The sequence below is a fragment of the Lutjanus erythropterus genome, chromosome 10 (genome assembly GCF_056507025.1).
Source record: "Lutjanus erythropterus isolate fLutEry1 chromosome 10, fLutEry1.hap2, whole genome shotgun sequence".
Lineage (NCBI taxonomy): Eukaryota > Metazoa > Chordata > Actinopteri > Lutjaniformes > Lutjanidae > Lutjanus > Lutjanus erythropterus.
The window spans coordinates 2500599-2516568 of record NC_139326.1 but is presented as its reverse complement, the minus strand read 5'-3'; the positions used below and the strand labels follow the sequence as shown (position 1 = coordinate 2516568).

Here is a 15970-nt window from a genome sequence, read left to right as displayed (position 1 = left end):
GGAAACACTTCAGACTTCTTCTGTTAGATGCACTGCAGTTACAGTTTCTCATATGGGAGAATTACATTATCTTAATGGCTGCTTTAGACAGAGTGGGAGTGCTTTTTCTGGAAATGTAACACACTTAAAATATACCTACAGTTTGTGGCTATGATTAAATCTCTCTTTTTTAGCATTAAGGCGGATGGAAATTTCATCAGTATAGTAAACAAAACATCCTGAGAAGCACGTTTTTGGCTGTTTGACGCACAGACATGAGGAGAAATAATGCTACAAAACAAGAAAGACATGGTAACATGTCACTCACAGATTCCACACATTTTACACTCAGCTTCCTCAAATTTTCAAATGTTTGCACTGCATGGAATCTGCCATCAGTGGTGGAATGTTAATAAGTACATTTAGTTCACCGCTGTACTAAAGAACAAATTAATTTTCATGCAATTTCACACCTCTACTTCTATCAAATATCAAATATTGCACTTTTTACTTTACTACATTTATTTTATTAGTACTTTTACCGTCACAATTAATGAACCATCCATTTACAAAACAGGTGATGAACAACCTGAGATGTCCTCAGAAAAATAAAAATGCAATTTCAACAATGTCTCAGTTTACATGTGCATTATACACCGATCACTGATCATTGGATGTATTTTGAAACTGATCAACAATATACTATTTTACTTTCATGACTTTTAAACAGCTTGTTCCACCAATATTATTTTAAGATAGAAGTCTGTTACAGACTTTGTGCAGAAGCTGCTGACTGACGATATTTTGTACAATGTTCAGTATTCAGATCTGTGATTCAGTGGGCCAAATTGAACCCTTTGGTGGACCAGTGTGTTTTACACCCTTGGCTTAGGCTATTTGAAGTGCACATCAGAACATACAAAGACACAGTCAGAGAGAGTTTTTCACTTTTTGTGCACACAAAAGCTAAATAAAACACAATTAGTCAGACATGTAAAACATTTTGGAAATATGAATCTGTAAGCTTCTCACAGACTCTGCTTTGACACATTGTGATAAGTTCTGCATGTTATTGCAGGACTTGACTTTGGGAGGCACTGTCGAGCTTAAACTGAACTCAACATTAGACTTTCCATGCATGTGTTCACATCAAGACCTTTATATGTGCAGCTCTGTCTCATTTCTGAACCAATCTTCTTTGGCAGCTGTTATCACCACGTTAGAATAATAATCAGTGGCAGTATTAGACGGATCGAGACAGACTAATATGTCATCAAATTTCCAAGGCAGGGCAGAAGATCACTTATAGACTCTCAGTGCTCTAATGTGAAAAGATATATGTTTGCATATATCATAAATCCCCATATTAATTACAGTCTTAATTATTTTGTCAGCAGAATTCATGTCACACAGTATGTGAGTGAGTGTCTACGTGTGGCCAGACTCCTCGCTATGTTCAGGCGAGATTGTTCTCATGGCAGCAGCATTTTCAGGACTTAGGAGTCTTTGTCTGGCCATCAACAAAAGCCCTTGGATTACTGGTGAGGCAGGCTCACAGTACAGCTGCCTGCGTGCGTGTATGGGCAGGTCAGTGGAATGACTGGAGCTCCGGTGGGCTAAGAGCTCGAAAAAATGCAGTTTGGTGAGATTGCAGATTAGGTAGGAGGAGAGGGGAGGGGAGGGGGGGACAGGTGCTGACTACATGGAAGGAAACAAAAGGCACACTTCACTTTTTTTCATGGCTCAGGGAGAAATCTGAAAAGCTGTTTTTATGTTATGATATATCTATGAAAAGAGAGCGTTGAATAAAGTAAAAGCTCCTCTAATCAGTGTGGATTTTGTGGTACTCTGACATTTACCACTTTCTACCTTTGAGACCTGTGAGCTCATTCTACCCTCAGGACAATAACAACCTGAGAGAATGAGGGCCTTTGATTGGCCCAGGCAGCGGCCAATCTGAACGCGAGGAGTGAGTCACAGGGAAGCCAGCGCACCTATCTGCACTCACCTGATACTTTACCTGGCCGAGCTCAGAGCCAGCATCTCATTACCTGTCCAATACAATCTCACACTGAGGCTCATTGTGTCCTGTGGGATCCAGCAGTCAAGGTGTTCACTCGGACAAAGACGAGCAGACATGGCCGTGGCCAATTTCCACTACATTACTCGGATGAGCAGCGGCTTCAAGGTCTACATTTTAGAAGGTAAGATATATTACTGCTTTTCTTTTATTGCCATAAGTTGCTTGATGTGGGTGAACACTTGTATATACCTTGATCAGTGGAAACATGTCTCTGCTACAGTTATGTTATAACTCTTTTGTGTTATTTTTATATTTTATGTATATTTACATGTTTAGATCTTATGTCACACCTCTATATAATGCCTGTGTTCATTATACAGTGACATCTACCTTCGTTATATAAGATATTAATTTAAATCCAGTACCAAATGGAAAGATGTGATGACAGTCACGTGAAAGATACACACTAACAAGAATGTTCAACTTTTAAAACATACTTTGAGGAATATCTTTAAGCTTTAAGTAGATTTCACAGAGGAAATCTACTTAGAATTAAGAATAAAGTCCTCCCTATTAACACATATAGCCTTTTTAACATTGTGCTCTCACTCAAAACCGTGCTGTGTTTCTGTTGGATATCCATAAAAATCTCAAGACTCGGTGCTTAATTGCCATATCGACATGTTTGATTGGAATTTGTCCCAGTGAGCTCACTTAAACAAAGTCAGAAGAGAACAGAAATAGTAAAAACCACTCACTCATAAAGGACAAATACATTAAAATGTATAAAATGTATAACATCCAACCCGTACTGTAATCATAAAAGCATCAAACAGCTTAAAATCTGGTTCTACGCAGCTAAACAGAAGGTCAGGCAGTGCAGTTCTAGTCATAGTGCTAATAAGGAAGAAATATCCATGCCTGAGGCATTAGAAAATCAGCATAGGTGTGGTTATACCTGCCCCCCCCCCCCCCCCCCCCCCCCCCCACCTCCTCTTCAATGGCACTCTGTGTGCAGGAGCAGCTCACAGGTGTTGGAGTGTTCAGTAGGAAATGCGTACTGGAGTGAAGAATACACTGTGAACAGCTTTTATTGTCTTACAAATCAAATCAGATAATCACCTCATTGTTTCATTTCAACACATGTTCTTGTGACTTCTTTTAAAACGCTGCCTGGCAGATTTAAATACAGTCAGAGGAGTTTTGAAGGAGTCCTGCTGCCCCATCAGTGTGGATTTTTCAGGTGTGAACTGAACATACAGTCAAACAATGGGCCACGGTGTAATTAGGCTGCCATTACATTTTCAAACAATGCTTTGTGTTTTGACTGTATGCAAGACTGTTGTGAACATGTGAGACAAAGAGCTCGGACAGCAGATGGATTTTAAAGTATTACCCCTGCTGCTTTGATTCAACTTTACCTGCCTTTATGAAACACTTTAAAGGGACAGCTCACCCCACAAATAAAAAACCCCCACATATTCTGGTTTGTAGTGCTGTCTATCTATCTAGATTGTTTTGGTGTGAGTTGCAGAGTTATTGTAGAGATGTCTGCCTTCTCCAAAAAAAATTAGGGCTACAAAGCATCTGCTTGTGCTGCTTAAAAAGCCAAAAGAATACATTGCATTACATTGCACTTCCCTTTCCAGAAATTACGACCCAGTTACTAAAGATAATCAACACACCTTGTTGTCAGCAGTTACTACTTTCATTTTAGTTGAAAGAAAGTAGTTCAGGTAGGTTCTACTGTAGAAAGAGAGTTTTTCAAATGTATTTTTGGCACCACAAGCAAAGTGCTGCCTAGTGCTATTATATAAGAGAGAAGGCAGACATCTCTACAGCCAATATCTCCAAAACTTGACAACTCACACCAAAACTAACTTGGATAAACAGCACCACATGTGAGAGTAGTGCATTTTTATTTAGGGGTGAAATGTCCTTTTAAAATCATTTGGTGGGTTTAAGTTGCGATCTGAATACACACATCACTGACATCATCAGCTTCTCTCTGATGTGTTTGAACTTGTGTAATTGCACAAATCCCGTGTGTGTGTTCTCCCTAATGGCCCGTTCACAAACGGGTGCCGCCCAAATCAGGGTCCTCAAAGACTTTTAAAAAAGCTGTTAGATTAGTATCACCCCGTCCCATCATAACAAAACCTGTTCACTGTGGCTTTTCGACTGCGTGCGATAGGGCTGAATGCCAACATTATGCAGAAAAACAACATTTACCGTTAGCACTGAATCAGCTGTGTAGTGTTGTAACGCTCACTGATCAGGTAGATCGAGTTCTACAAGTTAACGGAGTTTACAATTAACGGTGACAAAAAAAAACTTTTTCCCACGAATAGTAGTCATGCAGGTTGATGTCACGTATCAAAACAAGTAGTTACTCATCAGCGTAGTAAAACCATCACTGCCAGTAAAAGGACATTTGACTTGCTAGAGGTACTGAACCATGGCCAAAACAGTTGGTGCGGTTGTGTTTTTGAAATTCAATTTCATTTTGTCTTTCAGGTCAGCCCCATCTCAGAAGCGAAGACAGATACAGGCACATCACAAATGACCGAGCCCGAGGCCCGACGGTGTACCCAGTCAAACGCAAGCGCAGCCACGAGAGAGGTCTGACGCTGGAGGAAAGGTTGGTGAAACTGGTGCATTCACGTTTCCGACGGTAATTCAACATTCAAATGCAAAGAGATGTGACATTTTCTGATGGATAAATGTTTTCCAGGCGGGAGCGGGCACTGAGCAGGAGCAGCGGCAGAGCCGTCCAGAGAGCGGCACCAGCAGCGCCGGCGGTGTTCAACAGACCGCCGAGCCCCACGTCCACCTGGAGTCCAACACCCAGCCCCACCAGCCCTCTGCCCACCCATGTGTACTACACACCGGTCATGGACGAACCCCTTGCCCTCATCAAGAAACCGAGAAAAGACCCAGAAAGCACAGAGGAAAAGACTAAAAGCCCCACTACCAATCAAATACAGGTAATTCACCAAAAAAATAAGTGTCCCCAGAGTACTGAGTGTGATTTTTTGTGATGTTTGTGCCTCCATAACTTATGAAAAGTGGCAGGACTGCATGTCCCTTTGTTGTCTCAGTGTAGCTCCAGGCTAACCACAGCAGTGGTACATAACATCTCCCATCTGTAGTCGGTGAATCCAACTGCACAGACATTCTTCTTCCAGGAGCTCGCGCAGGCCTAAGCTTGTCCGAGCTATGCAATCCAGCAGGATTCAGGAAGAAAATGTGAGCAATGGAGGGAGGAATGCCATCAACAAGACCAAACAGACTGCTCTCTCTTTGACCTGCATATGCCACTGCGCTGGGAGGGATCTGACTTTTTCATGGGCAAACCCAACCAGTTTAATGGGTTTTCAAATCAATTTGCTTTTCAAATTGAACTTTGTACATGGTTTTGCTGTAATAGGATGAAGTGCAGTCAGGTTTAGGTGATATTTAACATTTTTAAAAGTAGAGAGGAGAGGGTGGCTGTTATTAAAGCAGAAAGCTCTTCTTCAGTTGCATTAGGAACCAAGCTACCAAGGACCCATAAAACACCTTATAAACTTTTAAACCTTTTCCAAATTAGTTATGACTTTTTAAAAATCCTAAAATTACATCAGAGTGCTTCATTCAGGATGTCTTCCCTCCTTTGGACTATTCCACGATCTTATTGTGCATCGGGTGAAATGATTCCCTTTTCCATACACATGTACCAGCTTGGTTTGACTCAGCAGGGACTTGCATTTCTATTACAACAGGGCTACCTGCTCGTAGGTGTGTCTTTTAACTGAAGACAAGCTAAGCTCTACGTGTAAAATGGCAAATAATCACTTAATTTCCTATTAATTCTTTACAATAAAGGTGCCGCCATTATTTTTTTTTATCTGAAAGCTTTTATTTTGAAGCAGTAAAATCTGGAAATGTTGGGTTTTCATCAGTAAGAAACTTCCTATCAACTGAAACGGAACACTAAAATGGGCCTGATATTTGAAAGCACAGGGACACAGGAGAGCCACAAACGCACAAATGACTTTCTGTCTGCTCTCGAGAGACACAAGAACCGTAGCCCGCTTGGAAATAGGTGCAGCAGGCTTTGGCCCACACCAGAGACGGTCCATTTTGGGTGTGACTCAGCACAGCTTAGCGATGCAAATCAGCACAGCATAGTTTGACACGTGCGGCCAAAAATGCCCATGGAAAAGCCCCAGAGGACAGCAGCGAACTCTTGTAAAACAGACATCTTGGCATGGTGTTTAGATGCTGCTGAAAAAAGGAGGACACTAAAAGACACACATACACAGCCTGTTCATCCTGCTGCTGTCTGGCAAGAGATACAGAAGTATCCATCAGACTAAGGAACAGCTTCAACTGCACAAAGTTTATTTTTATGACTCTGATTGAAAAACCAGGAGAACAAGAGATGTGGAAGGCCTCATGCCTGTTTGCCTCAGGCCACAAACTGACTACATCCGCCCTTGATTGATGACACATCTGTTTCTTTTTGTTTGTTTTTCAGATGCGTCCCTCTGTGATCACTTGCGTATCCTCATCAAGAAATCCTTCCTGCAGGTCTGAGGTCCACAGAGGACACTCATCATCAGGTCAGTCTCACACCCCCGTGAATGAGCTCACCTATACCAGACAGCCACTCCCTAGTCGTCACACACACATCATAATGCAGATATCCAGTCACTTTTACTGACTCACTCTTTGAGGGTGTGTGTCTGATCAATCATTGTTCTCCTCCAGTGATCAACAAATGCAACTACGACCACGTGGTCGAGGAGCACTTCCAGAGGAGCCTCGGCGTGAACTACCCGAAGGCTCGCTCCCAGCAGCTCTCCATCAGCCTGTCCGTCGACGACCACTTTGCCAAGGCTCTGGGAGACAAGTGGCTGCAGATCAAGTCCAAGTCCTCCTCCTGTTCCTCCACACCTCCCAGCAGTCCGAGCGTTACTCACTCCCCCACCTACAGCCACAGCCCCAATCAGTCCCACAAAGAGTCCACCAGCAGCTCATCGCCGACCTCCAGCCACTGGTCTGTCAATTAAAGCAGAAAATGACCTCAGACGTGGGAAGAAATTGGACTTTTGTGACTTTAAACATTTCACTGCGTGCAGCTCTGCTTGTTGAGCAATGGAAACGCTGGCGCTAACGCTGAGAGGGCGAGCTAACAGATGCAGGAGTGCTGTCCCTTTGGACTGCCGAGTGTCCAAATTCAAGACACACTGACACAGACGAATGTAGCACGAATTGGGACATCCTTGTTTCGTTACATTTCTAATCCTCTGCTTGTCGATAGTGTCTGAGATCCTGTAGATGGTGATGTGGGGTGATTGAAAAATCAGCCAGATATTCCTTTACATTTCTTCGATTTTGTGTCATTCCTTTAATGCAGTCCAGATGTCACAGTTTCATTTGTATTATATTTATATTCTGATACACCTGGGTTCCTTACAGTCTGAATGACTACATGCCTATCTGCTGTATTATATTATGCTTATAAGCTGTACACAAAACAAAGACTTTTAAAAAGACTTTAAAAATTAAAATTTGTGAAATTCTTGAACAGTTTTGTGTGTTTCTTATTTGTAAATGCATGTTTATATGTTGTCATCTGTGGACTCACAAGAATGCCACAAAAAAAGAATGAATTTGAAAAAGAATAAACATGAAAATATAAAGTTGAATAAAGAAAATACATTCATTAAAAAAAAACTTGGGAATACAAATAGACATAAATACAACAATTAAAGGCATTTTCATTTAATTTCTCATGTTTAAAATATATTTATTTATATATTTATTGCATATAATATGTACGTTTTTTAAAATCTATGTTCATTTAATGGAATTTCTTCATTTTGAAACATTTTTAAATTGAAATTAAAATAGAAATACAAAAGAATATATATATATATATATACATAACAAAATAGGAAACAATAATTAAATGGATTTTAAGTAAAATTAGTTTTCAAGATGATTTGTTTTAACTTATTTCTGTAAGTTTTCTGAACATTTTAATTGTTTTGATTTATTTTTTTCTATAAATTGTCATTTATTTATCTTATCCCTTTATATTTCCTGTACACTTGAATCCTGGATAGGAATATGAAAAGCAGTAGGGAAAATAATAAAGAAAAGTAAAGGGATAAAATAAATAAATTAAATTATATAAATTATATATAAAGCAATTTACATGCAAAAATAAATACATGTATTTTTTAAAACATATCTATAAATGATATACAGAAATAAATCAAACAAATAATTGTGAAAACAAATGAAAAGGCCAATAATTAGTTTTATATTTTATTTGTCTTTAAGTTTCCACATTTATTTTCTTATTCTTTTACAGATTTATTCTTTTTTAGCACTCCTGTCATTTCATGTTCATCTTAGATTACAAATGAAATCTTTATTATTTTGTTTGTTTTTTTTATGACAGAATATGAATAAAACTCTTTTTAAAGTCAAAGATCGACAGTTTACCTCGTTTAAACTGGGCAGGGTGTTGAACCAGACAACCTAATTTGAGCAGTGAGTCAGTGTGCGTCTGCAACACGTCCGGTGCACACATGGCATTTTACACGGAGAGCGGTTACCACACACTGAGTGGAAATTAAATGGATGTATGAGCAACACGTACGGGACTTTTTCCTGTAAGTTTGAGGGAATGTAGGGTGCATGTCCCAGCAGGCAACAGGGCCTGTGTTCTGACATTCCTGTCTCCTGAGAAAATGACTCTGTAAGATCCTACAGATCCTGTTTGGCAAGGGACAGGAGGGAGGGAAGCGGGGAAGGAAGGGTTGGGCTAATATAGGCCTGAGCATGAGAACCTGCAGAGCTCTTCGGTTACTTATTTGCATGTCCTATCTTGTCTAAGTTTAAATATGATAAGCAACATTTAAAAAGAAGGAAAAGTCCAAAGCCTCTGTCTTTGAAAATTACAGCGTTGGACAATTTTAAAGGAGTGGGAAATTACCGAAATGTTGTGACACGCTGAAGAGAGGAAAATCAGGGAGGAGAGTGAGGGAAAATGTGAATTTAATGTGTTTTCACAGTTAAAAAAACTGAAGGTAAACCATTAAAAGTGATGTCATTGTTTGGTTTGAGTTAAGACTTCTGCACTAAAGCTCTTAAAATCATCTACACAGTAGCATGAAGTTGACATCAATCAGATCCTGTTGCACACCCACACAGAGAGAAACAAACAGTGACTGAGCTACTGGTTATTACTTTTCTTTATTAAGTGTTAAACTGGTATTTCCACATGCAGTATATTCATTAGCCAGTGTAACCCGAACAGGGGCATTGATGCCATCTAGAGGCCCTTAGGTAAACCTTTAACAGCCAACACTGTCAATGACAAATGGTCTCATGTTGCACGATGAACGGCACAAACTAAAAACACTTTCTGAAGGTAAACTTGTTGTTGTTGAGGAAAGGAGAGTCTCGCTTGACAGAGTGACCTTTAACTACAGAAAGAGTAAGAGGGAGAGAAAATACTTTGGTTAATTCACCACTAGGAGGCAACTCTGCTGCAGGTTTTTACTGCAGCTCGTCATAACGAAAAAACGAGTTGTGTTTCTCATCTTAAGTGTCAAGTTTAGGTCTGGCACTGCAAATAATTCTGAGTGAGTCTATAGTTATTAAATTGTTTTGCACCATATTAAAGTGGGAAGGTTCTTAACTTTCATTTCACATTGTATTCCAAAGGTGCTGTATGCAACATTTACTGCCACTAGAGGTCACAGTACAGTACCAGCATCACACACCAAAACAAGCACACAATGTGTTTTAGAGATGCACAGGGTGGATTTTTTTTTTTTCAGCCAATATAATAACCAGTAATTATCTCATTGCAGATATCAGTCTATTTCACAATCTAACTGACATCACTGTTACAGCAAAAACAGTTCTGACTCTTCAAAAGTTTAGATTTTTGTCTAACGTTCATGAACAAATTCACCGACATACTTTTGCTTTTATAGAAAATTTTGCCTGAGAATACAAATAAAATGTTTTGATATCATCTGTCAAATCAGATATTATTATATCTTATATTTATCTGCTATAATCTTAATATTTGAATAATGAATAATTATAGATTATCTGCTGCAATATTTATTGTGTATCCCTATTTAATTTACTTAATAAGTTGTGTTACGTTCCCCAGTGTTGGTCCAGCAGATGAGAGGAGTAACAATCTGGGGAAAAAGACGTAAAGAAAAGAGTCAAATGCACAAACAAGGATCTTTTTATGAACCAATTAAAGTCATGCTAAACAACAAATAGCAAATGAACATTAACTTGAAATACTGAATGAGGCAATAAGCAAATGCAAACAGAGATGCACTACCTAAACACACCAGTAAACACATTTCCTCAGTTTTTGAGGAAGGTTATCTCTGCTAAAGAGGCCAGCAAAACACAAAGAAAGCTAGACAGCTGGCAATCACTGCAGCTGCAAAGAGAGGAGGCGCAGTACCTGGACACAGGAGAGCACAGAGACAGACACACAACACTGTGGCAGCAAACAAGTTTAAACAAAAAACATAAAGCAGCATCCAAACATATACTCACACAACTCAGATTATACTGTCAAACTAAGCAAATATGGATCTGACTGCACTGCCTATTTCTCACCTAAAATGTTCTCAGAGACATATTTTAGTCTACTGTTCAGCGGTCAGATATGGACATGAGGACAGAGGGACTGACATGCACTAACCTGAACACGCATCCGGACCAGCGATCAAAACAAAGAACAGAGAATCTCAGATTACAACACACACACAGGCAGTGTAAATTCATTCTTTCCACAGGCTGCTCCACTACACTACACTTTATATAGCAAACAGCTGTTTGCTGACATCTAGTGAGGCTCAGCACTGTATGTTGCGCCTTTAAATACCTTTATCTGGTTATAGATGCACTCTGTATTTGATGCACTAAATCACACTTATATAGAAGCTTGCAGTAAGGAAATGTTCGACTGCTGAGCTCTGTCGTCTGGTACGTCTACAGTAAGTTGAAAGTGGTCGTCAAGCAGTCATGAGAATGTTAAGAGAAATAACTTCTCAAGCTGCTCCACAACAAATGCACATTGTTTTTTGAGGCAACAATAAAAGATAATTATGAGATTTCTGAATGCCTCAAACACAACAGAAAACAACATTTAACTCAATTTGACTGCGGCAGTGGTAATTAAGTATATGCACGACAGTGCAGAGGATTGGCCGAGCCCTCTGGGAAAGTTCTTGCACTTTGTCTTGTCTGTCAGAAGTTAGATCACTGTCAACAAAGCATGAAGCATTTTGTAAATAATTAAAGTTACAGCTCTAATCTCATGAGAACATGATTGCATGAAATGACTGTGTTTCTGTTGTGGAGCAGATTCATTTTCAAGGTTCTTGTTCAAGGTTCCTCGTGTTTAAATAATCAAAGAGAGAAGTTTTTGTTTAAATAATGATTGTTCGGTTTCAAACTGCTGGGTGTTCCCGATCTTATTCTATTTAACCAGCAGCAGCAAATGAATATGATAAGAAACAAGCCCTTTAAAACAGATTTATCTTTAATTCGTAGTGTTTGTAGATGTGTGGAATTGTTGTTAATGCATCTGCATTTCATGTTATCTCTACTGGAATATTTTAAAAGACAACTAGAAGAGGTCTCTCAATCGAGTGCTGATTTCCGCCGGGCAACAGGTGGTGAAGCACCTACTGCAATGCTAGCACAACTGCCAGATGTAACCAGCAGAGATTTGCAAATCTCCACCAGCATCATCATTGTTGATCACTTGTGGCCACTAGTGGCCAGTTAAGAAGAGTGAGAAGTCATCTGTTAATGATTGTACAAAACAGAGCGGTCATAAAATAGAATTATACAGCTGTTTGTCTTCACTAACCAGTCAAGTTACTGTTTACATCCATGTCTGTCCAGACTCATATAATGTCTGTGGTGAAGACTTTCAAGGACTTTAATATGGGACTTACCACTATACTGACCTTTAACTTTGAAGGAATTTAATTAAAGGTATTACATGTATTTATTTACTTTTTTAATTTATTTATTTATTGTTTTTATTTATTTATTTTTATTTTTGTTTTTGTTTTGGCAAATTGAAAGTTCTCATTATACATGTGTGATTCCAGTGAATAATTTCCAGGTAGAAACCTGCTGTCTTCACCTAGTGACTATTTTTGCAGAGGAGGACAGAGGACTGATAGAGAAATGAACATTATGATGTCACAGTGCAGCTGACCTTTGAACTTTTGGATATAAAATGTCATTATTTCATAATTTTATCCTGTTTAGTGAGGTCATAGTGACCTAGATAATGATAACCAAGCATCCATTATCTATAAATCTGCTTATCCTTTGCAGGGTTGCCAGTTCATTGCAGGGGCAACATTTTAGAGTCACCAGTTAACCTTTTAACCTGCATGTCTTTAAGACTGTGGGAGGAAGACGGAGCACCTGGAAAGAACCCATGCAAATACACAGAAAGGCCACAAACTTCCAAACCACAGAACGTCCCCAGCCAGCTGGTGGGTTTGAACGTTCTTGTTGTGAGGCGACAGAGCTAACCACTGCACCACTGTGCATGTTTCCTTAATGAGACCACTAATTCAGGAAGAATAGTTCCCATTACTTAATCCATCTTAGACTCAAGCACATGGAAAGAGTGGTGAGCAAACCAGAACAGAAAAGAAAGCTTGTTATGCCAAGTGAATTCATCATGTCACAAAAGTTATCAGTCTGTATCTTAATCAAAATATATGTTTCGGATATTATTACATGTTCATTTCAGTCAGTGAACGCTGCAAATTAACTTGTTATGATTGTTAATCTGAACCACTGTGTGAAACAGTTTGTCAAAATGGAGGTTGATCAACTTACAGTTTAGGACTCACTGTCACTTGTTATTGTCAAATTATAATGTTGTGCTCGTGGTGTGCTCCTGCAGTGTTCCTGCAGCCTGCCTGAGCCTCCTTGAGTCTGGAGAGGGGGGGGGACAAGTCACTTAAACCATAGATTGTATATTAAATAGGATTTCAGCCTATTTAATATACAATCTATGGCTCAAACTTATTATTTGGACTGCTCCTTTATACTGAAATCAGAGAATTTGCCCAATTTATCTTGAAAAATAATTCAAAATGATTAATCAATTATCAAAAATAGTTGTCGACTCATTTAATAATTGACAGCTAATCAATTAATCAGCAAATCATTCCAGCTTTAGTCAATATAATGTAGGTGAGGATATGCATTTAGTTAATGAGATGTGTTTGTCTCTGTTGTCTTGTGATGTGTTGTATTTGTGTATTGTAGTATGTCTTGGTCCAGATCTGCAGCTGTGGGACTATGGATGTTAACTGTCTTGACAGAATGCAAAAGAAATTTGGAACAATTCTGTCCAACATTAGTTAACTGTTTAATATGATACAGGAAGTACCCTTTGACACCTCTTTACCTTATCAAACACGCACTGAAGCAGCTCAGTTAAGCTGCAGGTTTTCCACCACTGTCACATTTCTCTTCAGTAGAGCTGTGAGTCACTCACATTTGGACTCGTCACATGCTCTGCTGAGGTCAAAATATTCCACACAGGTAGCATTAGTTTGACTTGTCAGATCCAAACTGCGTCGTCCAGCAGCAGGTACCAAATAAATGAGTAATGAAGAGGAACTCATCATCAGCAGATCTGGAGGTAATGAAGCATCTCAGAAAAGAGTTGATTCTGCTGACGCTGGCGGCGGTCTGACAGTCTGCTGGAGTTTCTCGGTGACTATTCGTGGCCAGTAGGTTGATCAGTAACATAGTTTGTGACTGTCGCTTCATGTTCTGCTTACTGAGCTATACATCCCTAAATTTCTTCGCTTGAAGGGCCCACAGGCCAAAAGCAAACACCTACTGTATTGTATTATATTGTTAAGATACTTCCTGCGTCCTGCTCTGCTCAGATTATGGAAAGGATCACACAAGCCGCAACGCCCACCAACATGTTGGCATTTCAACCCATGAGAACTCAATATTTATTACTACATTATTACATGAAAACTCAGCACTCATGACTTTAACTCCGCACATGTAAAGTTTCCTGACAGCATCTTGCATGGCTATGATGCTATCATGTTGACCAAATGTGTCTACAGACAGACGGACATACAAACGTCTGACAAAGGTCTCAAAACCACCTCTGTAGTTCCTCTTACATTAAGTGTCCCCAGGACCACATTTTGCTATGATCACACACATACACAAGGTGTCACAAGGTGAAAATAATGCTTAACACACACTGTTGCAACTGGTAATAATTAATCATTAGCAGCTCATTCATTTGTCACCACCCGTCTGAGACTCAAACAAACTCACACAGTACCTGAGGATGGATGGCTCATAAAAAAAACTTCTCTGGTTCACGTTGCATATGAAAACCAAAATATCATTAAAAGTTTTAATTTACCTCTGTTATCTTTGTCATGTGACTTGCATCATGTGACATGCTAACATAACGTACATGTCGTAACTCTAAACAAGGTCTGATCATATAGTTTTTGGTGCCTAAACCGAACCAAGCTGTGATATAAAACAGGTCCTACATATGTTACCTCACAGAAACGTCTCGAGAGCCAAAGTGAACCTTCTTTCAAAGTACTCAAAACCACTCTTTTGGTAGTTCCCACTACAGTAGTTGTCTTCAGGACCACATTTTTCCATGATGGTACACACACACACACACACACACACACACACACACACACACACACACACACACACACACACACACATACACACACACACACAACAATACCAACCACATTGTACACTCAAATTATAATAATTTCCTGTTTCATGGCAAATACTGTGTCATCAGTGTTTGATGAAAACTCATAAACTTAGAATCATCAAGGTCTTCAGATTTTTGATGACCACATATGAGGTGGATCTGGTAAATCTGCTAGGAGTAAAGGGCCTGTAATTACCTGTTGCCAGTAAGTGGCAACAATTCATACCCCTGTACTTCACCCACCCCTGCTCAGACCTCACCCATCTTTGAAATGGTGGATGACCAGGGGAGAAAAATAAAATTAAATGAAAATGACACAGTTCATGGGATTTTTACTGTTTTTCCCACTTTTACAGAATTAGAAATTAATACTTACATTTGTCAGACCCTTTTTACATATTTGCTGAAGTCTGAAGTTATGTCAAAGAAAAATATTTGGCTATCTTGGCTCAACTGTTGAGTGTCTCTGGAATCGAATAACACAATCATGACAACCAGGAATTGAATGAAACTAAGAAAGGTTATTAAGGGGAGGGGGGGGGGGGGGGGGGCTTTTTCCCAGCTTTGTCTGATGAGAGGCCCACAGACTTAAAAAATAAAAATAAAAAAAGGTCTGGACAAGAAAAGGAGAAGCTGTCCCTTGTTTTTATAACCGTAACATGCATGAAATATTACTTTTGGCCAGAAGATGGCTCCAGAGTAGAGGCCATGTTGTCATACGATCATCACCAGCTCCTCACTGATAGACTGGAGCATTAGTGTAAACTGAACAAACACATTGTCTGTCTTATTTCTAGTTACACGAAAACTATACATAGTAGGCCCATCCAGGAATGTGACACTGATTATACAAGAATAATAAACCCTGATCAACATAAACACTCTGTATCCTGAAATGATTTGTTCTTATTTTACTTCAGCAACAACAGGAGGAAGATATATTTAGACAAAAACAAAAGACATCTGTGTGTCTCCGTGAGGGTGGTGAGGGAAAACATCATTTGGGGATTTCAGGTTCACATAATCAAAGACAACTGTAATTATTCCTCCCTGCCAACAAACAAGCTAAACATTAGCTTCAGACAGGCAGAGGTCTCATGACTGAAAGGCGTGTACTCAAAAACCAGCTCCATATAAAACCAGCCTCACAACAGGACCTC

At 39.4% G+C, this 15970-nt stretch overlaps 1 protein-coding gene across 1 annotated transcript; it reads left to right on the top strand.

Annotated features, from left to right (window-relative positions):
- Positions 1-2001: 2001 nt before the first annotated feature.
- On the top strand, positions 2002-7577 carry vgll4l (vestigial like 4 like). Its single transcript, XM_084727861.1, has 5 exons — positions 2002-2183; positions 4520-4643; positions 4737-4989; positions 6525-6609; positions 6758-7577. Exons 1-5 carry the CDS (start codon positions 2117-2119, stop codon positions 7057-7059), a joined length of 831 nt encoding a protein of 276 aa, XP_084583987.1. The 5' UTR covers positions 2002-2116; the 3' UTR covers positions 7060-7577.
- The last annotated feature ends 8393 nt before the right edge of the window (positions 7578-15970 follow it).